The sequence below is a fragment of the Triturus cristatus genome, chromosome 9, assembly GCF_964204655.1.
Source record: "Triturus cristatus chromosome 9, aTriCri1.1, whole genome shotgun sequence".
Classification (NCBI taxonomy): Eukaryota; Metazoa; Chordata; class Amphibia; order Caudata; family Salamandridae; genus Triturus; species Triturus cristatus.
In genome coordinates, this window is record NC_140592.1 from 675,220,861 (window position 1) to 675,248,224 (window position 27,364).

The following is a 27,364-nucleotide window of genomic DNA, read 5'->3' on the forward strand; positions in this document are numbered from 1 at the left end:
CAGGGTGAAAAAGGCAAGAACCGGTGGCAGAAGGTTTTCAATAAATGTGGCCTCTTTGTGGAATTCATTGCCCCTACAACTGCGCTCGGAAGCTAGTCTTCTTCGGTTCCGTAAACTTTTAAAAACTTTTCTGTTTATCGTGTAATCCCTGCATTCTTGTAGTAGTGTTATGTGCCGGCAAGCGCTGGGATGCCTATTGGTAACCAGGCGCTATATAAAACTCAGAATAATAATAATAATAACTGAGCAGCGTCTTGCAATGGTTTTTCATTATGTTCTGGTTATATAGCAATTCGTTTGGGAAAATATATACATGGAAAAATCGGTATGAAAGACACGTATGTATTTTTGAAATTGGAACAAAATATAGAGTTTAGAAACAGTAGATATTTCACATTTCCGAAATTGTGTGTACCCATACTAGCAGGATACTTATAGGTCATTTTTCAAAATGACTTCTTTTATACACATTGTCTTTCATTTGGAAGGTAGAAATGCATCGAAAGTCAATAGGTAATAACAGTTGCTGTACAATTCTGCATTACCCTAAGTCTCCCGATAAAAAGGGTACCTCGCTTGAGTGGGTAGGCCTAGTGCCTGCGACAGGAAACGGTCTAAAACGCAACGTGGACACACTTTATTTTTACAGTGAAAACAGACCCCTTTTTTTGCAAAGAGCCTAGCTGTAGATTTTGAACCCTAGCTCTGCCGGCACCTAGGGAAACCTAGCAAACCCATACATTTTTAAAAAGTAGACACCCAGGGGAATCCAGGATGGGTGACTTGTGTGGCTCTCACCAGGTTCTGTTACCCAGAATCATTTGCAAACCTCAAAAACTGTCCAACAAAACACATTTTCTTCACATTTCTGTGGTGGAAAGTTGTGGAATCTGTGTGGATCCACAAAATCCCAACCACCCCGCGTTCCCCAAGGTCTTCCAAGAAAAACAGTACCTCACTTGTGTGGGAAGGCCCAGTGCCCACGACAGGAAATGGCCCAAAACGCACCCTCAACACACCACACCACATTTTCACAGTGAAAACTGACCCTTTTTTTGCAAAGTGCCTTGCTGTAGATTTTGAACCCTAGCTCTGCCGGCACATAGGGAAACCTAGCAAACCTATACATTTTTGAAAACTAGACACCCAGGGAAATCCAGGATGGGGTGACTTGACTGGCTCTCACCAGGTTCTGTTACCTAGAATCCCTTGCAAACCTCAAAATTTGTCAAAAAAAATAAATTTTCCTCACATTTCTGTGGTGAAAAGTTCTGGATTCTGCTGGATCCACAAAATTCCACCCACCTCGCGTTCTCCAAAGTCTTCCAAGAAAAATGGTACCTCACTTGTGTGTGTAGGCCTAGTGCCCACAACAGGAAACGTCCCAAAACACAACGTGGACACACCACATTTTCACAGTGAAAACTAACCCTTTTTTTGCGAAGTGCCTAGCTGTAGATTTTGAATCCTAGCTCTGCCGGCACCTAGGGAAACCTAGCAAACTTATACATTTTTTTTAAACTAGAGACCCAGGGGAATCCAGGATGGGGTGACTTGACTGGCTCTCACCAGGTTCTTTTACACAGAATCCCTTGCAAACCTCACAATTTGTAAAAAAACATTTTCCTCACATTTCTGTGGTGGAAAGTTCTGGAATCTGCGTGGATCCTCAAAATTCCACCCACCCCGCATTTCCCAAAGTCTTCAGAGAAAAATGATACCTCAATTGTGTGGGAAGGCCTAGTGCCCACAACAGGAAATGGCCAAAAACGCAACATCAACACACCACACCACATTTTCACAGTGAAAACTGACCCTTTTTTTGCAAAGTGGCTAGCTGTAGATTTTGAACCCTAGCTCTGCCGGCACCTAGGCAAACCTAGCAAACCTATACATTTTTGAAAACTACACACGCAGAGGGATCCAGGATAGGGTGAATAGACTGGCTATCACCAGGTTCTGTTATGCAGAATCCCTTGCAAACCTCAATATTTGTTTTAACAAAACCCCATTTTCCTCACATTTCGGTGGTGGAAAGATCTGGAATCTGCGTAGATCCACAAACTTTCACCAACCCCCGCGTTCCCCGAACTCTTTCTAGAAAAATGGTACCTCACTTGTGTGGGCAGGCCTTGTGCCTGCGACAAGAAACGGCCCAAAACGCAACGTGGACACACCACATTTTCTCAGTGAAAACGGACCCTTTTTTTGCAAAAAGCCTAGCTGTAGATTTTGAACCCTAGCTCTGCCGGCACCTAGGGAAACCTAGCAAACCTATAACAAAATGTTAAACTAGACACCCAGGGGAATCCAGGATGGAGTGACTTGGCTAACTCTCACTATGTTCTATTACCCAGATTCCCTTGCAAACCTCAAAATTTGTATAAAAAAACACATTTTCCTCACATTTCTTTGGTGGAAAGTTCTGGAATCTGCGTGAATCCACAAAATTCCACCCACCCTGCATTCCCCAAGTCTTCAGAGAAACATGGTACCTCACTTGTGTGGGTAGGCCTAGTGCCCGTGAAAGGAAACGGCCCAAAACACAACGTGGACACACCACATTTTCACAGTGAAAACTGACCCCTTTTTTTGCAAAGAGCCTAGCTGTAGATTTTGAACCCTAGCTCTGCCGGCACCTAGGCAAACCTAGCAAACCTATACATTTTTTAAAACTACACACCCAGAGGGATCCAGGATAGGGTGAATAGACTGGCTATCACCAGGTTCTGTTATGCAGAATCCCTTGCAAACCTCAATATTTGTTTTAACAAAACCCCATTTTCCTCACATTTCGATGGTGGAAAGATCTGGAATCTGCGTAGATCCACAAAATTTCACCAACCCCGCGTTCCCCGAACACTTTCTAGAAAAATGGTACCTCACTTGTGTGGGTAGGCCTTGTGCCTGCGACAAGAAACGGCCCAAAACGCAACGTGGACACACCACATTTTCTCAGTGAAAACGGTTCCTTTTTTTGCAAAAAGCCTAGCTGTAGATTTTGAACCCTAGCTCTGCCGGCACCTAGGGAAACCTAGCAAACCTATAACAAAATGTTAAACTAGACACCCAGGGGAATCCAGGATGGAGTGACTTGGCTAACTCTCACTATGTTCTATTACCCAGATTCCCTTGCAAACCTCAAAATTTGTATAAAAAAACACATTTTCCTCACATTTCTTTGGTGGAAAGTTCTGGAATCTGCGTGAATCCACAAAATTCCACCCACCCTGCGTTCCCCAAGTCTTCAGAGAAAAATGGTACCTCACTTGTGTGGGTAGGCCTAGTGCCTGTGAAAGGAAACGGCCCAAAACACAACGTGGACACACCACATTTTCACAGTGAAAACTGACCCCTTTTTTTGCAAAGAGCCTAGCTGTAGATTTTGAACCCTAGCTCTGCCGGCACCTAGGCAAACCTAGCAAACCTATACATTTTTAAAACTCCGCACCCAGAGGGATCCAGGATGGGGAGACTAGACTGGCTATCACCAGGTTCTATTCCCCAGAATCCCTTGCAAACCTCACAATTTGTTTAACAAAAAAAAAAGAAATTCCTCACATTTCGGTGGTGGAAAGTTCTGGAATCTGCGTAGATCCACAAAATTCCACCCACCCCGCGTTCCTCAAAGTCTTCAGAGAAAAATGGTACCTCACTTGTGTGGGTAGGCCTAGTGCCCGTGAAAGGAAACGGCCCAAAACGCAACGTGGACACACCACATTTTCACAGTGAAAACTGACCCCTTTTTTTGCAAAGAGCCTAGCTGTAGATTTTGAACCCTAGCTCTGCTGGCACACAGGGAAATCTAGCAAACCTATACATTTTTGAAAACTAGACACCCAGGGAAATCCAGGATGGGGTGCCTTAACTGGCTCTCACCAGGTTCTGTTACCTAGAATCCCTTGCAAACCTCAAAATTTGTCAAATAAAACACGTTTTCCTCACATTTCTGTGGTGAAAAGTTCTGGAATCTGCTGGATCCACAAAATTCCACCCACCTCGCATTCTCCAAAGTCTTCCAAGAAAACTGGTACCTCACTTGTGTGGGTAGGTCTAATGCCCGCAACAGGAAACGTCCCAAAACACAACGTGGACACACCACATTTTCACAGTGAATAGTGACCCTTTTTTTGCAAAGTGCCCAGCTGTAGATTTTGAATCCTAACTCTGCCGGCACCTAGGGAAACCTAGCAAACCTATACATTTTTTAAAAACTAGAGACCCAGGGGACTCCAGAATGGGGTGACTTGACTGGCTCTCACCAGGTTCTTTTACCCAGATTCCCTTGCAAACCTCACAATTTGTAAAAAAAAAAAAAAAAACATTTTCCTCACATTTCTGTGGTGGAAAGTTCTGGAATCTGCGTGGATCCTCAAACTTCCACCCACCCAGCATTTTCCAAAGTCTTCCGAGAAAAATGGTACCCCACTTGTGTGGGAAGGCCTAGTGCCCACGAAAGGAAACGGCCCAAAATGCAACATCAACACACCACACCACATTTTCAGTGAAAACTGACCCTTTTTGCAAAGTGCCTAGCTGAAGATTTTGAACCCTAGCTCTGCCGGCACCTAGGCAAATCTAGCAAACCTGTACATTTTTGAAAACTACACACCCAGAGGGATCCAGGATGGGGTGACTAGACTGGCTATCACCAGGTTCTATTACCCAGAATCCCTTGCAAACCTCACAATTTGTTTAAAAAAACAAATTTTCCTCACATTTCGGTGGTGGAAACTTCTGGAATCTGCGTAGATCCACAGAATTTCACCAACCCCACGTTCCTCAAAGTCTTTATTTATTTATTTATTTATTTTTTTTTTTTATTGAACATCATCAAAACAAAATATATACATAAATTTACTTTAACATAAATATCTGATACCGCAAAATTCCTTCGGTTTAGGTTTTAATCTCTTAAAGTATATATAAAAATACAATATATCATTTGTATATATGAAAAGAAAAAGAAAAACATGGTGAAAGATCTTGAGAAGGAGACATAGAATCAGAGATGTATATAATTAATTATCGAGCAGTTTCCATATTCCCATCTAACACCATGTCTGTATGAGTATATGTCTACCCCCTTTTTTTTTTAGTTTAGCCATCTGTTTTAAGTTTCCATTTTTCAAGTGGGGCCCAGATCCTTTTCCCAAACTGCCTTGTATTCCCACCTTTTTTTTTGTATAGAGCTTTCTCTTGATTGTAAATAGCCAATAGTTTTGTAAGCCATTGTTGGAATGAAGGAGGGTAATACAAAGCCGGCTCAACGTCATTGCGATAAACAGAAATTCTTGATGGAGTATGTCCTGCCCTTCCTTTACCACACCAAGAACCATGATCTCATTAGTTAAATTAATAAAGATCCCCAATTCGTCTTTAAAGAAGTTTTCTATAGCTTGTTTAAAGGGATCTAGATTAGGGCAGGTTGCAAACATATGTATCGTGTCTGCCTCCAAACTCTGACATCTAGGACAAGAGATCCCACTCGTACCCCCCCAACGGGCAATTCTATACGGAGTATAATATAATTCATGCAGAGTTTTGTAATATTGTGCCTGTAAATTTGCGACTTTTAGAACAGTGTTTCCAAGTCTGAGTGATTTTTCCCCCTCGTTCCCAACTAAATAAAGTTTAGTTCTCCATTTTTCAAAAACCTTTTCTCTATCATCCTCCTTATATTGGCATAATGCACCATAGAGTTGAGAAATTGAGCATCCCTTCTCAGCTCGAACAAGTTCCATCAGGTCTATCCTAGTAACCTTACAATAGCCTGCTTGTTTTCTCTGCAGTACTGATCTTATCTGTAAGTATTTGAAAAAATCTCTCCTATCCAATTTATATAATTGCTGTGCCCTTTCAAATGTTATTAATCCTGACTGGTCCATAATATCTCCTATCATACCAACCCCAAGTTTATCCCATCGCCTCATAACTTCATCATGAAATACATCTGGAAGGAGTTCATTCAAGTATAAAGGGGTATAAAAATTCATTCTTCCTAATTTAATTTTCTTCTTAATAATTGACCATAGTGAAATGGCCGCCCCCAAAACCTTGAACTTCGTTCTTTTGTAGTAATTTTGTTCTTTATATGTAAGAAGTCCCTTGTTAGAATCCAAAACCAGCAGATCGTAAATGTCCGGAATACCCACGCTACTCTTCCAAATATCTTTCGTATTCCCACCGAGAAGTCCTTTACAATACTGAAGGACTGAAGCAAAATAATATGCCTTAAAGTCATGAACTGCGAGCCCCCCCTGTTCTTTAGGGAATGCCAGCCTCTTTATAGCTCTTCGAGTTCTACCTTTTGCCCAAATAAATCGATTACACATCCCCTCTATTTCCTTGAACCAATTATTGACAAATAATAAAGGAATTGTGCGGAATAGATACAAAATCTTGGGCAGAAACAACATCTTTATAACATTACATCGCCCTATAATTGTTAGATGTAGATTGTCAATCCTATCTAAATCTAGTTTTGCCTTTTTAATTAATGGGGTCAAATGTTTCTCCACTGCCTTAGTTAGATCGGATGTTATAATAACCCCTAAGTAGACCGCAGACTCTATAACTCTATCATCATTAATTCTTGCAAATTGATTTAAGACTATTTGTGTTTTCCCTTGGTTCAATTTGTATCCTGACAATAATCCATATTTCTTAGCCTCCTTCTCAATTTCTCCTATTGCTATAGCTGGTGTTGATGATGTAATTGCTAAGTCGTCTGCATATCCCAAGATTTTGGTCTCATATCCATTCAACACAATTGGGGTGATATTTTTATTTTTTTCTATATGTCTAATAAATGGATCTATATAACAAGCAAAAAGTAGAGGGGAACATGGGCATCCTTGCCTGGTCCCACGCTCAATTTTTATTACTTCACTCAGTTCCCCCCTACTCTCAATCTAATGCTTGAACTTTTATACAGGGCTTTTAATGCTCCTATACAGACTTGCCCAAAGTTGTAATTATTTAATGTTGCCCATAAGAAATCCCACGAGACCCTATCAAATGCTTTTTCAGCGTCAAGCAATATTAAGGACATAGGGTCTCGTGAGGCCGTCGTACCGTCCAACAACGTAAATACCCTTCTAATATGATCAGCTGTCCCCCTCCCCGGTATGAACCCATGTTGCCAGGGTGTTACTATCTTCCCAATTATCGTACTCAACCTGTTTGCCAGAATTTTAGAATAGGCCTTAGTGTCACTATTCATTAAGCTGATTGGTCTGTATGATCCGGGATCCATAGAGTTTTTATTCTTTTTTAAAAACACCACCATTGAAGCTTCTCCCCAAGACCCAGGAGGGGCAGCCCCATTTTGTATTAACCCCATTAGATTATTAATGTCTGCTTTTAGAATAGGAAAAAATTTCTTATAAAATTCTAATGGTATTAGGTCAGGTCCGACTGCTTTTCCTGACGGGAGATCCATGAAAGCTCTTTGTATTTCTTCCGGGGTGAAATTGATTTGCAGAGAGTTCTTGTCTTCTTCTGTAAGGTTATCTAGAGAGGAGGATTCTAAATATCCCTCGATTTCTATTGCTTCTGGTTCTCCATGATCCTTAGTATACAGTTTCTTATAGAAGTTCTGAAATACAGAGCAGATTTCCTTTGGTGTTTTTACTAGTCCTCCTGCCTCAGTAATCATTTCTGTTATCTGCCCCTGAGTAGCTGCCTGCCGGGTTTTTATCGCCAGGATTCGTCCTACCTGTTCGCTATATTCATGTTGCTCTACTCTTCTAGCTAAGTATTTACCAGCTGCCTTTGCAGCATATACTTCACCCACTGCTGCTTTGGCTAAAGCTAATTTTTGCGTTGCTTTTGTCACATCTTCCTTCCCTCTTATACTTCTTACCAGCTCTTCCTCTAGTTTTGCTACTAAGTTTGTCTTCTTCTCCATAATTTCTTTTTCCTGTTTACTCTGTCTAAGAGAGTAACTTAAAGTTTCCCCCCTGATACCTGCCTTCATTGCGTCCCATACTATTTGAGGTGGCGCTGTATCCCTATTATTTTCCAAAAGTTCTCTTAACCAAGTTTCCATATGTGTAACATAATCTGTATCCTGTAACAATGCTCTCTCAAAAGTCCAGCTATTTATTCTTTTCTGTGAGTTTGGTATAGAGATCTCCAAAAAAAGCGGATTATGATCTGAAATCAATCTGGGCATCTTTTTAATTTTCACTTGCGGTATTATCGAAGGAGAAATCAAAAAATAGTCTAGTCGAGCTAGGGTTTTGTGGGGGGCCGAATAATATGTGCTGCCTCCTCCTCCATTTTTATGTTCCCAAATATCAATTAAACCATTGTCTTGCATAAGTTGTATCAATGCTCTATGGGTTTTCTTCTTTTTGCCCATGAACCTTACAGGATCGTCTCTCCACAATCCATTAATACCATTTATATTTAAATCACCACAGAGTATAATGGGGAGAGACCAGTTTGGTAATTGAGAATTTATATAAATAAGGGTTTCCGGGTCATCAACTGTTGGTGCGTAAATAGAGCATAACGTAAACTTAAAATTTTGTATATGACACTCCGCCAAGACCCATCGGCCATGACTATCTACCTGTTGTTTTTTTAGTATGATTTCATTCCCCCGTCCTAGTATTGCGACCCCACGTGTTCTGGTGCCCTGAGTCGTACAAGTCAAGATTTTATATCCCAGGTGTTCCAATAGAGATTTCTGTGATATCTCTATATGCGTCTCCTGAACACAGATGATGTCAGCTTGCAAAGTTCTAAAATATTCTTTCACCTCCCTTCTTTTCCTTGCATCATTTAAACCACATACATTAATTGTGACTATGCGCATCATTTTTCTTTTTTTCCACCCGTTTTAGATTACTTTCCTTTTCTGATGATGATTTTTTCCCCCCTTTCCTCCCCAAAACCCCCCCCCCCCCCTTACCTCCACTTGAGGCATCCTGGGTCCAGCCGGAACCAGGTGTGGGTGCCCGAAGATTAGTATGCCTCAGTGCTCCCCCCCCCCACCCTGCGTGAATTTTATATTTCAAATGAATGAAAGAGAGAATAAAGAGATCTTTTAAGTCCAGGATTATAATCCTACTGAGTATATTTTCGGATATTACTTCCTACATTAGTTATATTTATTATTGATCTCATGTAATTACTCACAGTAGGGTTATTCTTATAAAAAAATACTTTTTGTGCAATACATATTTATAAGAAAGATATTAATTCTTATTCGTTTTCAGATGCTATTTTTTAACCGTCTCTGAAATTTCTTTGAGATAATTTTCCACTTGGATTTCACTCGTGAAGCTACGGATTGCCCCCTTAAATATTTTCAAAGTCTTTCAAGAAAAATGGTACCTCACTTGTGTGGGTAGGCCTTGTGCCTGCGACAGGAAACGGCCCAAAACGCAACGTGGACACACCACATTTTCTCAGTGAAAACGGATCCTTTTTTTGCAAAATGCCTTGCTGTAGATTTTAAACCCTAGCTCTGCCGGCACCTAGGGAAACCTAGCAAACCTATATATTTTTTAAATCAGACACCCAGGGGAATCCAGTATGGAGTGACTTGGCTGGCTATCACTATGTTCTATTATCCAGATTCCCTTGCAAAAATTCGGTGGTGAAAAGTTCTGGAATCTGCGTGGATTCACAAAATTCCACCCACTTCGCGTTCCCCAAAGCCTTCAGAGAAAAATGGTACCTCACTTGTGTGGGTAGGCCTAGTGCTCATGAAAGGAAACGGCCCAAAACGCAACGTGGACACACCACATTTTCACAGTGAAAACTGACTCCTTTTTTTGCAAAGAGCCTAGCTGTAGATTTTGAACCCTAGCTCTGCCGGCACCTAGGGAAACCTAGCAAACCTATACATTTTTGAAAACTAGACACCCGGGGGATTCCAGCGAGGTATGGTTTGCATGGATCTCCCAACAGTTTCTTACTCAGAATCCCCTGCAAACCTCAAATTTAGCTGAAAAAATCACGTTTTTCCACACATTTTTGTGTGGGAAAGTTGTGGCATCACCGGGCTGACACAAATTTCCTACCACCCAGCGTACCCCCAGGTCTCCCGATAAAAATGGTGCCTCACTCGTGTGGGAGGCCCAAGTACCCGCGACTGGCAAGGGCCCAAAATGTATTGAGGCGACATCAAAATTACCTATCACAAAATGACCTGGTTTTCCGAGGGGGGTCACCTGTGGTTTTGGCCCCGTGCTCGGCGGCTAGCTAGGGAAACCTACCAAACTCACACATTTCTGAAAACTAGACACCCGGGGGATTCCAGGGAAGTATGGCTTGCATGGATCCACGACGTTTTCTTACCCAGATCCACTTGCAAACCTCAAATTTAGCTGAAAAAAAATCACTTTTTCCACACATTTTTGTGTGGGAAAGTTGTGGCATCACCGGGCTGACACAAATTTCCTGCCACCCAGCGTTCCCCCAGGTCTCCCAATAAAAATAGTGCCTCACTCGTGTGGGAGGCCCAAGTACCCGTGACAGGCAAGGGCCCAAAACGTATTGAGGCCAGGGCCAAAAACTCATGGGACCCTCCCTTGAAAACCAGGTTGGTTTGTGATAGGTAATTTTGATTTCGCCTCACTAGGTTTTGGGCCCTTGCCTGTCGCGGGTACTTGACCCACCCACGCGAGTGAGGTACCATTTTTATCGGGAGACCTGTGGGAATGCTGTGTAGAAGGAAATTTGTGGATCCACGCAGATTCCAAAACTTTCCCACAACAGAATTGTGAGGAAAATGTGGCTTTTTTTACAAAGTTTGAGGTTTGCAAGGGATTCTGGGTAACAGAACCTGGTGAGAGGCACACAAGTCACCCCCATCCTGGATTCCCCATGGTGTCTAGTTTTCAAAGATGTACAGGTTTGCTAGGTTTCCCTATGTGCCGGCCTCGCTAGGGGCCCAAAATCCACAGGAAGGCACATTGCTAAAAATAAGTCTATGCCTTGTGGGCTTTCTGCCGCCCCAGGAGGAATGGGGGGAGTGGGAGTTTGTCCCGATATGGCCCCAAGGGGGGCAGAAAGACTGTGGCTATTTTTTGGGCGGTGGGAGCATTGGTATGCCCATTCTGGGCAGCCCCCACCTCCATGCATAAAAAAAAACAGCGTAATCACTGGCGCCTAGTGGGCTTTCTGCCCCACCGGGGGGCAGATCAGGGGCCACTGCCCCATCTGCCCCCCTGGGGGGCAGAAAGACTTAATTTTCTCTGGGGAAGGGGGTATTGTCATACCCATTTTGGGCAGCCCCCACCCATACATGACTACAAAAAAAAAACCCTGGTTTCTAGCAGATTGGGGGCTACTGCCCCCCAGGGGGGACAGAAAGACTGTAAAAAAATGTTGGGGGTGGGGACATTGACATCCCGTTTTGGACAGCCCCCACCCTATTTCAATTGCCCAAAATAGATCCCTGGTGTCTAGTGGGCTTTTTGCCCCCCTGGGGGGGCAGAGAGACTGTAATTGTTTATGGGGGGTGGGGGCATTGACATGCCCATTTTGGGCAGCCCCCACCCTAATTTCAATTGCCCAAAATAAATCCCTGGCGTCTAGTGGGTTTTCCCCCCCCCCCCTCCGGTGGGGCAGATTGGGGGCTACTGTCCCCATCTGCCCCCCAGGGGGGCAGAAAGGCTGTAATTGTGGTGGGGTGGGCAGCCCCCTCCTAAGTAAAATTGCGAGGAAAAAATCCCTGGCGCTCGTGGGCTTTCTGCCCCACCAGGAGGGGAAGATTGGGGGCTACTGCCCCATTTGCCCCCCAGGGTGGGCAGAAAGATCAGTGTGCCCAAAACACAATGGGGGGCCAAAGGCCCTTGCCCAAGTGGCCACCCCCCTCCCTGGTGCTAGTGGGTGGATCCCTGCTTGGGGATCGTCCTCCTGGGGTGATCCCCAAGCAGGGATCCAATAGGGAAGGGTACCATTGGAAAGGGGAGATTCTCCCCTTTCCAACTATACCTCTCCCATCTTTTTTGGTGCTTGAGGGCTGAGATAGCCCCACAAGCACCAAAACTGAGAAACTGAAACTAAGTTTCAGTTTTGATTTGTTGTAATGACGATTGCGCGCCATGTGTGCGATCGTCATTACAGTGAAATCCCAAAATATGCCTGGGGAGGTTGGGGAAGCGCTTCCCCACCTCCCCAGGCAAAAAAAAAGGGAAATCCTTCTGCTGTCTGCAGCAGAGGGAATTCCTGAGCATGTGTTCATGACGGAATAGTTCCGTCATGAGCACACTAGAATTTTTGTTCATGACGAAACCATTTTGTCATGACCATAGAAGGGGTTAATTAATCCATCAATGGAGCCTCCATTGGCTTAGTTGGCCAAACACATTTTCTGATGGCCCAATCAAGTAGAGGCCAAAAGAGGAAAGACATTACTCTATCCGCCCTATATGGGGGGGGGGGCAGTGCAATGCCTTTTTTGTCCTATCCACCTGTGCCAGAAAAAAACCTGGCCGTGAGTGACTGGAAAAAAATAATAATGGCTCCCACACCCTGGGGTCCGAGGGTATCAAGATCATCAGTTTTTTCTTTTTCAGAAACAAACTTCTTCTCTGGGAGTTTATTACTGAAAAACATTTTTTGACAAGTTTGGTGGACAGCCATCAAAATTGACAGCAGCCATCCTCTAAAGTGTTAATTCATTGAATGGAACCGCCATGACAGTGGTTCCCTTCAATGTACACAGATGACAGCTGGACTAGTGGTACATCTCTACATTTGGAAAGGCAGAGCACTGTCATGATGGCGAGGTAATGTCTTTACCATCCTGACGAATACTACTCCGTCCACCAAATGCTAAATCAGACCCAGAGTCTATAACTACGACTCAGATTGAGTGCTCTACAATCTTCAGTCTGGACTCTGCCCCATAAGGGTAACTGTGACAGCAGGGGTCAACTTTGTAGCTACTCGATATGGGGTGATCTGCCTCTCTGATTTTATTGGAGTTGTTCAAGGCATCTGATGGAAGGGTGTGTCTGCTCTTCTCCAGCCATTTAGATCATGAACTACATTTGGGGGGCAGGGTGTAGGAGTTTATCATTCTCAAAATGTTCAAAATGTCCAGCTAGGTCAGCTTCAGTGAGCTCCTCAAAGGTTGACATGCTGTGTCCCCCTACAATTTTTCTCTTTCGCCCTTGTAAAATCATTTGTTCACCCTTAACATGAATAATGACTGCACCTGGTATGCAGTTTCAGATGTATAAGGATGGTGCCGACATCCTGGTGGATCTACAAGAAGGCTCTTATCACAGAGCATAAAATTGTATGTCGATACATTAATGCATGAGCTCCTATTTGACACTGCCAATCGTCTTCAGTAGGGCATGGCCACCTGTGAAAGTCATGCTTTCTCAGCTGTAAAGTCAAGAAGAGAACTAGGATTCATATTTGACTTTCAGTTTTCCCATTTAGGTCCTCTTTTGAATATTACAATACATACGAGAAAAATCTGTTTTAGCACTTCTTGGTCAAACTTCAAGCTGTTTAGAAATGTTAGCAATTAACAGACTTGCGAAATAGGACCATCATTTTAAGTATAGAGGTGTGGTCGGCTAACCCGAAGACTCCACATCAGTGGTACCATTTTTAGCCGTGCACAATCACAGCTGTCAGGAAGTGCTTTCTTAAGATTTTAAAAATTACATTCTTTCCAATTTGTATGCTAGCAGCTGGGGGGCTTCACTAGGGGAATTTTCTTTTAATTTAACATACGTGTCCCTTGCCTTTCAATCTACTTTAAGCTTGTACTAGGTTTACCTTCTGCAATACTGCCATCTGCTGTCATTTTTCCCAGCTGCTCGGTCTGCCACAGCTCGTTCAAATAAACAAAGGGAGCTGGGATGTGTCTCTCTAACTGCTTCTCTGTGCTCTGATGGCTGCCATCTTGGAAGGCTTGCGTGCAGTTAAGCGGCAACTGGGACGCTCATCTGCAAAAGCCTGGTGCCAATGCGCAGCTGGGGGCCGCGCCAAAGGCAAGTCCGTCTGCTCCCGTCTGAGGTCGGCCAGGACCAGGAGCCAGGAATGCAGCCCCATCCATGCCTCCCAAAATTTTACGCTCCTCACATCAACTCAGAGCCCTTTGCTTGTGCTGTGCAGATGTCTGGATCTCATCATTACATCCCCTTACCTCCAATGCCTTCTGTAAAATATGCGGTTTCTCCTAGAATCACAAAAGCCTCTCAGTAAGCAGTCTCATTATATATCGTGCCCATTCTCATTTGTCAAAGAAAGGAATAACTGCAGTAGCAAGGGCAAATAAAAATATTTTCTCTTCTATAGCATTAATTGTCGCTTGCCTAAGAGCCATCAACAACATATTTATGACTGCCTTTCAGACAACACCCCCAACACCATATTTTTGACTTAAAACTTGCTGAATGAATCATCTACACCAGATATCATTTCCTCTTTACCACACGGCTACTGCATGGTTAGAAGAGACCACAAACATAAACAAGCATTTACAATGCAATGGTCTCCGCATTGTTAAAGTTAGAGCTATTGACATTGCTCATGACATTATTTTTGTTTCTGTTTTTGTTTTTAAAACATTTAAAGAAACGGCATTATTATTTACAATGTCAATAGCTCAATCTCTCTCAAATGCGAGACCTATTGCATTTGCACCCACACACAGAGCCACACACACAAAGCCACCCACCCAGAGCCATTAAATAAAGCATGTGAAATGTAAGCAGGAACAACTTAACGCTTTTACATTTATGCAGAAATCAACAACTATTTTTGCCTGAAAACTACAGGGCCCAGAAAGGACCCATTTCAATGTCCACTGCTTCTATGCTTACAAAACGTAAGCAGTATGGCTTAAAAACACCTTGGAACATATTATCAAGGAACGGCGATAATGTTATCGCTGTTACTTGATAATATGGCCCCACATTCGTGAACACAAAGCCGCCCTACACATTTTGTATTGCAATACCTCCAGGTTTGGCGCACTTCCCCAGGGGGCGGGGGAACAGCGCTTCATTGGCAAACTCGGTAAAATGAAGCTAATGTTTTTGGGGTTTGAATAAAACCAATCTGCCCACTTTAAGAACACTCAGTCTTGCTTTATTTAGTTATTGTTAGGCTGATTTGTTGATTTATTTATGTCAATAAATAAAAGCATGTGTGTGCCTCCTGACTAACGTGTGATGTTATTGTGTGTGTGCCGAGAGAGAAGTCTTCTGTTTGGTCCTTGGGTAGAAGGAATAAAGGAAGGAATGAGAGAAGGAAAGAGTGACAGAAGTGGTAAAACGAAGGAATGAGTTAAGGAAGGGATAAAGGAAGGAAGGACAGAAGGGAGGGATAAAGGAAGGAAGGAGAGAAGGAAAGTAGAAAGAAGGGAAAATGATAGAAGGTATGAGAAAGAAACTGTAAAATGAAGGGAGGAAGGACAGACGGGAAGAGAAAGGAACTAAGGGAGATGCTGATTTATTCTAAAGGCAGCTTCCATAAATTCCAGTAAAGTCCCAAACAAACTCCGAGAACTTCAGGGCAGGGATGAACTGTGGAGGCATAGATGAACTGTGGAGGCAGATACCTATGTATCTCCCACCCCTCAGAAATCCTTGCTCAGGAAACATAGTAAGGGTACAGAGTACCTTCAACTTAGCCCCGCCTTGCTGCTGCACCAGGCTTCACCCGGTACCCCGTCTCGGGACCGGGACTTCAGGATGGAGCCCGCGAGGCCCCAGGCTGCCTCCTTCGTTGTGGGTGCTGTCCAGTGTGGGGTGGGCTCCCGCCTGGACTTTCTTCAGCGCGCACCGGGGCTCCCAACAGCGCACGGGAGCCCCATTTGAGCAGACACTTCCTGCTACACCGCAGGCTCTGCCCAAGTCCCGGGCAAGGATGCCTGGCTTCCTGTGGGCCGCGGCGGTGATTCTGTTGCTTCGGCAGTAAGAGGGGTAGGCTCCCTCGTAATTTGAATATAAAATAAGCGGGGTGGGCACCCGCCATCATCAAGAAAGCAAACACCAGCGGGGTGGGCACCCGCAAACGAAACCTCGAATCGTCTAGTTTTTCATCAGATAAAATAGCGAGGCCACCGAAATTGCTCTTGGAGTTCTACATTTAAGAACAGATTTCACTGAAAGTTACAGATTGTCATGAACATTACTCGTTCGTGAACATTCTGATTTGCATAGAGCACAGTCTTACCGCGTGAAGGCACAGAACAGACATTGTGTTGGGCCAAGGTTTGGCAAATAATGACGCGCGCACCTTTTTTTTTTTTTTACTTTTACAAAACCCGCCCTGCTAGTTCCAGACGGACAAAAATAGAACATGGCTATTCTGTGTGTGGAGTGATCCCAGCAAATGTTTTTAGCCTTTATGCAGGGACGGCTTTGTGGTACTGCGAGTGAAGGACTGTTGCTGCTCTGTTCCCAGTCCCGCCGCGCACGAAATGGTCGAACCTTCAAATGCAAAAAAATAAATAAAAAACAAACACGCCCACCAGCGAAAAAAGGGCCGGGCTGCCAAAATGAGAAAAGTAGCAAAAAATCCGAAAAGGACGGGGCCTGTTCGGAGAGACAAACCTCTTCTCCAATGGCTGGCCAGCATTCAAGAGGCCAGCCAATGGAGAAGAGGGGAGAAGAGGGGCGGGTTCAAGCCCCTCTTCTCCAAGTCATTAAATCTCGCGAGCGAGACTGCGCAAGCGCAGTCTTCGCTAGCCGAGACCTAAAAAGGGGTGGCACTGCTATTATCTATAAAAACATGTTTCAGTGTAACACGGAGGAACCCTCCTCCTTGGCAGGCGAAGCGCTTCTCTTCTCTCCAAGTCTTACCCGCAACTTCACTTTCTCTGGGGTTTTAATATATCGTCTGCCAAGTCCGGACAGAAATTGATGTTCCATTCTTGCCGACATAATCTCTCCGTACGCATTTAAATATTCAAACTTTACGCTTCTTGGTGACTTGAACATGCATTTTGAGAAAGAGTCATGCAGCTTGAGCCAAACCCTGATTGATGACCTAGGTTCACTCAACCTTGTCTTAATCAACTCCGCCCCCACTCACAAAGCCAGACATTTGCTTGATTCTATTTTTTCCAGTATCACTAGGCTCAATACAGCCACACCACTGAAGGCTATCCTGAACTGAAGATTTTGTTGTCCCCTTCTTCCTATATTACAGGAACAATGGTCCCTGTCAAAGAAAGGATTGGTAGAAGACATTTTATATAGAGATTCAATGATATCTATATGTTGCTGTCCAACTGGACATAATCATTTAATGTAAGGAATTAAAAAAGAACAACATACAAGTGGGAACATGTACAACATTTAAAGGAAAAAGAACTCAGGCAATTTACGAAGCGTGGCCAAAAAATACATCAGTTAGGCCAGCCTAATTTACATTAGAGTACTCAGGCACAGCTTAAAAAGTGGTATGAGTTTGTGTCAGAGTACGAGAGATCAAAGATGTTTTGATCCCTTTGTTGCAATTCTGGGATCATCTTCAGGACAAGACAAATAATACCTGAGACAGACGCATGATAGGGTCAAGAGCCTGTATGCAGTGATGGCGAACAAAACGAGAAGGGTATGGCTCTAAAATAGTGGAAGAGAGTCCAAAATTCAGTCTAGGCGGGGCGTTAAGCATGAGCGTGCAAAAATGCAGTTGGGATCAATGTAAAGATGCACGTTGTAACCTCAGACACTGCTTAGTATGAAATTTGGAGGTAGCCACCTCCATATAGTGAGGTCATGATGTAAGAATATTTGAGGATCAAGGACTTGTTCCATCATCCAACGGTGGGAGCCGATGCTCTGGGAATAGGGAAATCCGCTCAGAAGGAGAGTGATCGCAAGCACCCGCCAAGTCTTGCCAGAAATTGGTGTTCGACTCTTCTCGACATAGTCTCTCCGTATGTACTTAAATATTCAAACTTTATGCATATGGGTGACTTGGACATGCATTTTAATAAGGAGTCATGCAGCTTGAGCCAAACCCTGATTGACAACCTAGGGTCCCTCAACCTTGCCCTAATCAACTCCGCCCCCTCTCACAAAGCCAGCCATTTGCTTTATCCTATTTTTTCCAGTATCTCTAGCCTCACTACAATCCCACCCCTGCCTCAATCCTGGACTGATGATTTTGCTGTCCCCTTCTTCCTATCATGCACTTCCCCCTCCCTGATCACAGCCACCAGACCTAAGGAAATGGCCAGAAACTGGACCAAAGTGGACATCAATGCTCTCAACACTAGTCTCTCAGATGCTGTCCCTTCATTAGCATTCCAAGTCGATGCTGGCCTCCCTGTGGTCGACAACTGGCTCCGGAACACCCTTGATTTAATTTTGCCAGCTACACCTAGAGCTTGGGCCAGGAAGCACTCTCCTGCCCCGTGGTTTAACAAGACCCAACAGGAAGAAAAAAAATCCTGTAAAAAACACTAGAAAGAGCATGACGAAAACACTATGATAATGACGTCAAATCAATCTTTAAGACAGCCCAGAATATATACCATGCTCACTGCAGGAACACCATAGCGGCCTTTAACTGTAATTTAATACTAAAAACCCAAAACTGTCAGAAGACTCTTTTCAAAGTTGTTCCAACCTCAGTAATATTGCACCCTTTCCCTCACTCTTGCAGCACCAATGTGAAGCCCTCACAGATTTCTTTGTTAATAAGGTAACGAATATCTGCCGCACTCTGGCCACGGGAGATAAGGACTCTTTTCCATCTGAAAATATTTGCCCTTACCCAGCCTTCGACTTCACACCTTCCATGAAATAACTTCACCAGGTAGTGCGGTTTTGCTTTCTCACTTACATTCTTTACTCCCTCTGGATGATGCCCGATCCATGGACTTATAACGGTCCATTAAATCGTGTTCGCCGCTAGACTCCCTCTTAGTTGAGCTCTTTAAGTCCAGATATCCTGTCTTTACTTATGGATTTGTTGAATTCCTCACTACGTGAAGACCACTTGCCCAAAACCTGGACACATACCATGGAACTGCTTTTCCTAAAAAAGCCTCCTTTAAATCCTGCCAACAGGGCAAATTATAGACCTATCTCACGTTTGCCTATTCTGTATAAGTTTTGGAAAAGAACATGTCAATACCCGACTCTCCACTGATGTAGAAACCCAAAATGTCCTTCACCCTTCCCAGGCAGGATTTCATGCAGACCACAGCACAGAAGTCACCCTGTTGGGAGTTATGGAACAGCTGTGCCAACTGCTAGACAGGGGTGGTACGGCTGCACTGACACTTCTGGACCCTAGTGCAGCCTTTGACACGGTGTCTCGTGATAAGCTGATTGACAGACTGGCTCAACTCGGCCTAAACAATGTAGCACTTGCTTAGTGAAAATCTTTTTTAGCTGATCAAACTTTTCAGGTTTTTTCCACTGATACTGTGTCAAGTGCACACTCACTTATCTGGGGTGCCCCACAGGGTTCTGCTCTTAGCCCCATACTCTTTAACAGATACATTCGCCCTTCAGCAGATCTAGTGGAAAGCCATGGAGTAGCCATATTTTCCTATGCCGATGACACTCAGATAATTTTCTCTCTATCATTGGATCAAGAAGCGGGCCCACAAGTTCTCAAATCTTGCCTCAGCGATGTTCCCAACTGGATGAATGCTAATTCCCTTAAACTTAATGGGGATAAGACTGAGGTGCTACTACTGGGCAAAAATCCTCAAATCTGCTGACCTCAACTCTGGCCCAACCCTCTGGGTTTCCTCCCCATACCGGCTGACAAGATGAAAAGCCTGGGCATCTGGCTGGACAACACTCTGTCCATTAAACCTCAAATAGCTAAAAATAACCTTCTTCTTTCACCACTATGGAATGGCTTAAAAAGGTCCTATGGATGCTCCCGTTTTCAGCCCAAAGAACGGTCATTTAGGCCATGATCCTTTCCAGACTAGATTATGGCAACATCCTTTATTTTGGCGCTGACATGGCAATAATCAGACGCCTTCAGATTGTTCAAAACTCGGCTGCTAGGTTGCTTTTCTTACTACCCATACACTCTTCAGTATCTGGCCTCCTTCAAGATCTCCATTGGCTCCCCATGGATAAACACATCAACTTTAAGGCCCTCTGCTTCATGTACAAGATCAAGAGCCACACAGACCCTGAATTTTTAGAAAACCTAGCTCTACTGTAACTCTCCTCTCGAGAACTGCGCTCTAGTGACCGGTCTCTATTTTCAGCGCTTAAATTCAGACGTTCACACATAGGTGGCCGATCATTCTCTTGTATCAGTCCCAAACTATAGAACACACTTCCTGAGTCAATCAGAGGTTGCAACTCCTTGACCTTGTTCCGCAAACAGTTAAAAACTTGGCTATTCTTGGCAACTCAAGTGTGTTACTACCCAATGCCCTCCAGCGCTGGGAATTTCAGAGGTAGTTATGTGCTGTACAAGAATTAATAATGCTAATAATAGGTTCGCTCCAAGTACTGTGGCGCCTTAGGCTGGCTCCAAGAGGATGATCAGATTAAAAACAAACTACGTTCCCTGATTTCAACACCAGTCGAAGATCATCTGATCAAAAAAAATTGCTACCCAGTTTGGATCCTAAACTACTTATCGCTCTTCAGAGGCATGAAAAACATGGGAGACAGCACCTGGTTGTTCCTGGAGTTAGACTTTGCAATTAATTTTCATTTCAAAGCTGTTGGATCTCTGTTTCCAACCGGTATGAATAAATACCAAAGATGCACATGCTACATTCTGTTGTTTGATTGACTATAGTTCTATATGAATTGGTTTCGGAAATTTCTATTGCATATGTGTTGAATTGTTTTGTGTGTGGCCGCTAAGAAACATGATTGTCTAGTTTGCTTAGTAGGGTCACTAGGTCTAGTACAGCCAGAATGCAATGGACCCTTAATAGGATGCTCTGAACTGGAACATGCTGTGCCTCGTGATATGAAGACCCACACCCTCCATGGTCACTCTATCCTTGGCACTCACATACGCATTGATGGATATGAAAGCTAAATCCTGATTGTATTAGCACAGAATCTACCATTCATTTATCCTAAGCAGACAAAGGGATCCTTTAAAGATCTTTATTCCACAAAAGAATATAAAAGAGACTTCTTTATTTATTGAAAGTTATTAAGCTCCAACAAAGTAAATTACTTGGGGTACAGGGACAAGCACCCTCATTAACTGTCAGAAATGGTTAATGTGAGAAGTCTATATCCTTAAAGTAATAAGGGCATATTTTAATAGCTTGGACCTGTTTTATATGCGGACTAATCCAGATTGTTTGCCTTCAACAGATTAGGATACATTAAAGAAGCCCAGAAGGGAACACACTACTTGGTTAGCAAGTCACTGTCTTTCTTTTTAGATACCAAAACTAAAAGGGACTTGGAAGAATATCTGGAGATGTGATTGCCTCCGAAAAGGGGGAACATTTCTGTCTGATTCAGGTTGATGTTTCTCCTTCAAGTCTCAGTTGCATCACTTTAGTTTAAACTAGTAGCACTATCAACATGCTTGATGTGATACATTAGTTATTGGAACTCCTATCCAATTTGTTATTTTGCTTCTTTTATGCTACTTTATTGTAGGGTGGCATAGTAGTCCTAATGTTAGGTTTTTGTACAAGTGTGGCAAGCAAACAGCCGGATTTCACAATATGCCATGTCAGTATTTGTGGTTAAATTGGAACTATAGGTATGACTATGGCCATAGAAGCTACTCAGGAGGCAAACCGGATAAGACACTATATCATAGCTCGTTTAAAGAGTTTAACAAAGTCATGGCAAATTCTCCTTTGATTTTTGTAGGAACATTGTAGAGGTACTGATTGATGTTGATCAATGTTTTGCACATTATATGAACTCATTTATATTGCTTCTATCTCTATGAGCCAGGATTCCCAGTTTAATGCACTTGGTTGTACCTTGAAGTGGAGATATGCCTATTTAAGATTAGAATATCTAGAGAAGTAAGATTGCTAGCCTGATAAGATGTAAAGGTTTTTAACTAAAAATGAAGAGATGGCGAGAAAAGATAAGTGGGGGTTACTAAGGCTGATTAATGTTTACATAGAAATTCATAAAGTGGTGGCTAAGGATGGACAAGTATATGGGCAAAGATAGTTGGGTGAATAGCTGAAAATGAAAGAGTGGTCAGTCAAAGACAAGCAGTTGTCTATATAAAGAAGATAAGTGGATACTAAAGCTAGGCAACTGGTATGATTAGATAAGGATAAAGCTAAAGATAGATCATTGGCTAAGGGAAGTCGCAGAGGTGAGTGAATATCTAGCTAAAAAAGGATACATGGATAGCTGAAATTCTAAAGCTCCTCATGTAGTGGCACAATTGTTCTAAGTTGACTATTTTATTGTCATATATCCAGCTTGCTTCATGCAACTTATTTTCTATCAATATTATGCAAGAAATCCACTCTGATGTTGAAGAGGTCCTCGGGAGATGTTCATGCCAATGCCATCATGGAAGGCTCCAGCGCCCTGATCATGTCAGTCGATACTACGACTCTGAGGACTTTACCACCCAAAAATATCTCAGGTCACTCCGGAATCCCTGGATGGCAATGAGGCCCCACTCCTTTGGCACTGAGGATAGTAATCCTCCTAAAGGCCCTGACAGAACTGATATACTGAGGGCTGATGGACACCGTACCTTAGGAGGGAAGCAGAACGCAGGACGATCGGCCCTCCAATGGGACATTTGCCCTCGATGTGCCTGGCCAGGAGAGAAAGACACCTACCAGACCAATTCCAAAGTGCCAAACAAAACAAGATCGAGCGGAAGCTGCTACATTGACAATTCAGGTCAATGCAAGAGTCTGACGTTGCAACATTACACTGAAAAGGCTAAACAGCAAGTGAAGCCAATCCTGGGAGTGCACCGACACAGCATCAGAAATGTCCCAACCAGCGATGAAGATCAAGTGCTGGATACAAAGCCAGGTAAGACCGAAGAATGTTGGGATTAGATCGATGCAGAGAGTGGGGTCCTGTTAGTAGTGAAATAGCTGCAGAAATAATGAGATTTGCTTAATGGCTTAATGTCTGAAAAGTTAGTGGAAGTCTAACAAAGACATTGATCATTAAAAGATGTTTTTTAATCAAAGAAGTGTTGACAGTCAGTCTGTCCCCATATGATTATAGTTCTTCTGCCATTTGCATTCAACACTATTTCCTTCAGTTATCCTTGGCTGTCAAATCTTCTGTCAGTGAAAGCCAATACTTACTCTATTGACCATCATTTATTCTTATCCTAGTGACTATAACGTTCCCTTCTGCCAGTGATCATCCCAGGTCTTTCTGTCCTCAACCATGACCAGCCTTGCCTTAATTGACCATATTCATTCTTGCTTGCATTGCTCATAACCAGCCCTGCCTCCATTGACCATATTCACTCCTCCTACCATTCATCATCAGCAGCCTTATCTTATCTTAATTATCATCAGTCCCTCTTCCATTTACTATCACATTCCATACTCTGATAACTATCATTAACAGTTCCTCTAACACCATCACTGGTCCTTGTGTTGACCACAGCGCACCTTCACCAGTCGTTATTACATTGAACAACAGCAGCCCTTCAGTTCTTTTCCTTTAATAGTCATTTTTTCTTTAATATTGGCAAGCTATTCGTTTGTCCATCATCAGTATACACTCCATTGAGCATCAACAACTTTTCCAATATTAGTGGTCATTTCTGGCTCACCAGGAGCCACAGGCGCAACACCTGGTTTCTTCCTTGTGACCCATGGTCTAAGAGGTAGTAAACGCCTTGCGGAGAACAGAAAGTAAATAGTGCTCCGCCACACACGGTTTACACTCTGCAGCTCCCACTGAGCTATACAACTTTCACACAAAAATAAGTCAATTCAGAAGTGGAATGTGCACTTCTGGTAACACAAATGAAAAACAAACAAATTAAAAACATACACATTTTAAACATGTTGTTTTGATCCATTATGGTGATTACATGAAAAAATATGTGTTTGTGAATAGACTGCTACGTCCGAGATTATGGAAAAAGGTATTCCCCAGTTACTTTAAGGTCCAAGAGGGGGGAAAAAATTGGAAATATTGGATTATATGCCTCTTAACCGACCTATCTTATTTTTGTAGGTAAAAAACTCTCAAAGATCAATGTGACAACACCACAATGTTCCCCATAAATACAAAGTCTTTACAAAATAGATGCTATTTTCTTTGTTTTTATTATTTAGTCAGAGTCAAAGAAAGTTTTTTTGGTATCAAAAATATATATTCATATAGCATTTTCATATGTTTTGTTTTTTTGTTTTGTGCTTTACATAAATTCTGGAGACAAAATGAATATACGTGATCAATATATGTAAACAACAGTTAAATTATTATCAGAAACAAAACAATACTTAATCAATTAGCAGTGCCCCTCAACGAACAACAAAAAATATATACATTTATATCTTGCTCGCTATTCTCGCATACCAACATCCATACCACATGCCACAAAATATACAGAAAAAGAGTAATAAAAAATATATATATCACAACTGGAATGGTCTTCTTTTAATTATTGTTATCAAAGTATTATTCTGATGACATTGTTTTCAGACTGAATTTCTTTTTTCCATTAGGTTTAAGTTGATCCGTAAGAGTTCGTGTTCCAGTTGTGAGATAGCTGGTCTGGTCTACGTACGTTTCGGTGACAATATAACTAGGATCACCTTCCTCAGGACCATCAAAGAATTAAAAAAGTAGAGGGGAAACTTTATTCTGTTTGAGTATAGAATATATACGTAGTGAAATCTCTGTACTGGTTCCTCTAGAGTAGCTATCTAGTAAAGCTAGAGCAGTTCTTTACACACTCTGTTGTAAGTATGCCAGCTTGAAAATATTGAGTGTCAGGATGTCTTGTCTTGGTTAAATTTTGTCCTGTGCGACCTGTGATAGCCTTGCACATGTGATGTCTCCTAAGTAAGAGTGTAGCTCCTAGCGGGGTGCAAAACGACAGACAAGATGTTTTTCTATTTTGTATTTGGGCATCTGTCATCCATGTTTACCACATACGTGATGTTCAATATATTAATTTGTTCTTACGTGGTTCTGTAGAGCGTAACCCTCTTGTAGTCCGATGCTAATTGATTAAGTATTGTTTTGTTTCTGATAATAATTTAACTGTTGTTTACATATATTGATCACGTATATTCATTTTGTCTCCAGAATTTATGTAAAGCACAAAACAAAAAAAGAAAAAATATGAAAATGCTATATGAATATATATTTTTGATACCAAAAAAACTTTCTTTGTCTCTGACTAAATAATAAAAACAAAGAAAAAAGCATCTATTTCGTAAAGACTTTGTATTTATGGGGAACATTGTGGTGTTGTCACATTGATCTTTGAGAATAGACTGCTACGTCCGTACATTGCAAGTATGATAGTGATCATAAATCAAAATGTATTAACAATAAGTAGTAAATCAAACTATAAACATATTTCAAATGCAATATGTAGTCCACATGAATTAGTACTGACGGGCCTTGGAATTTTTTTTTTAAATCTCCTATTTGTGCATCTTCACTTGATTTTAAAATATATTTTGTCTTTGGGGTAAACACTAGACTTCAGTGATGTCAATTTTTGTGATGTCATCGTCATCAAGATCTTCTGGTATTATTTCCTGGGATTCAGGGTCAAAGGTCAGTTGATGTGACTCACTCTGATGTCACTAAGGTCCATGGCTATGTGATGCCAGTTCCTCTACCAGAATCAGAACCATGGTTCTTAAAATAGCTTTCAGTAGTTCTTCTACTAGTGGTCACCCTTGGTCCTACCTCAATTAACAGTCACTGTTTTTTTCTCCCTTGACAAACTGGGCCTAATTATATAAAGGTTGCTCCTTTCCTGTGTGCGCCCAGCACACCTTAAAATAAGTGCGCCATGCGCAAACAGGGAATGTGCACCCTATTGCATGGAATGCACTGCCTCCAGGGCAGCCGCGAACTTGCACTGCATTCAGGTGAAAAACAGAACGGCTTCTTTGAAGCTGCTCTGTTTTTCACTGTGCAGGTGGAAGCCCACCTGCACTTGTAAAAGGGATTAGAGATTCCCTTGCATGCAGGTGCGTTGATTGACAGCACCCTCCTGGAAGGGGAGGTCTGGGGGGGTCCATGGGACCCCCTTTCCCTCGTCCAGAGGGCTGCAATCAGGGGGCGCACTGAAAAGGTGGATCACTGTCAGTGCACCACCTGGCAGCTTCCTTGCCACTGTGCCCGCCACCATAATATGGCGTGGGTGCAGAGGCAAAAGGATTCCCTGATTTGCATGGGGCCACACCCTCATGTAAATGAGGAAAAGCCCTCTGAATATTGCACTGACGCTTTATCTGCGCCAGTGCTATCAGTATTACAGAAGAGGTTGCACAAGCGTCTGAGGCCCCTTCTGTGATACCGAAGTGCCCCAGGGGTGCATAAAAGCGGGCACCCCTGGGTGCACCCCTGGGGCACTTCCATAATACAGCCCCAGGATCCTTCAGGTGCTTCTTCCACTTACCACCACCAGTCATTCCAGCTCTAACAAACGTCAGTTTTTTCATTAATGACCATCGCATGTTTCTCATTAACCCTCAGATGTCTTACTTCCTTTGATCAGTCCTTTTCCTCCTGTGTCATCAATCATTCGTTCAATAACTATCACAAGTTTTTACTCCCTTATTGATTCCACCATTAACCAACACTTCAGCCACAATTTAGCATAAAAAATGTTTCTCTAACTACCACCAGTCCTGTCTTTTCTGACCATCTGTTGGACAGGCCACATGAAGGGCTTGCTCCCTCCCCGCATGACAGGGCCCAAGCCCCGGACCCCCAGGTGTTACCCACAAAAGCAACCCGCACCCCGTCTCCCGACGGAACTCCTGCCCCCGGACATCCATGTATCATGGGGCCGAACCACTACCGGCTCCCCCGGCCGGATCAGCCGCCATCTTGGACACTGCACCACGAGGCCGCGTGGCCTCAGCTCGACCCTAACCCTGGGCCTGGCCTGGCCCCGACATCCCGGCACCACCATCCACCCAGGAGGTGAACGGACCACTTGGCAGGTCAATGGGAGAAAGAACTGACGATGGCTCTCCCCCGCCAGGTGCCGATCGCCCTCCAGCTCCCCCGGGCGCTGGCTCCACCCCCCTGCTGGGTGTCTGGACTCCCTCATCCCGGACCTTCCGACCTCCAAGCGCGAGGGTCCGGACATCAAAGGGCGCCAGACCTATAACTAGGGCAGCTCCAGAGCAGGAAGGCAGTTGTATCCTGGAGTCGAGAGACACCGAGAGAACTCAGCCTTGACGGACTACCGGCGCTGCCGTAGCCCTGCCTTGTGAACTATCGTCCTGCCTGCTGGC

The 27,364-nt window shown here is 43.3% G+C and overlaps 1 protein-coding gene across 1 annotated transcript in view; it reads left to right on the forward strand.

The window, feature by feature from the left end:
* LOC146798473 (uncharacterized) overlaps positions 1-27,364 on the forward strand; it is a 613,542-nt gene that overhangs the window by 379,653 nt on the left and 206,525 nt on the right. Inside the window, exon 4 of the mRNA XM_085627975.1 lies at positions 22,398-22,931. Within this exon, the coding sequence (XP_085484101.1) occupies positions 22,398-22,931 (534 nt within the window). The remainder of the gene's footprint in view (positions 1-22,397; positions 22,932-27,364) is intronic.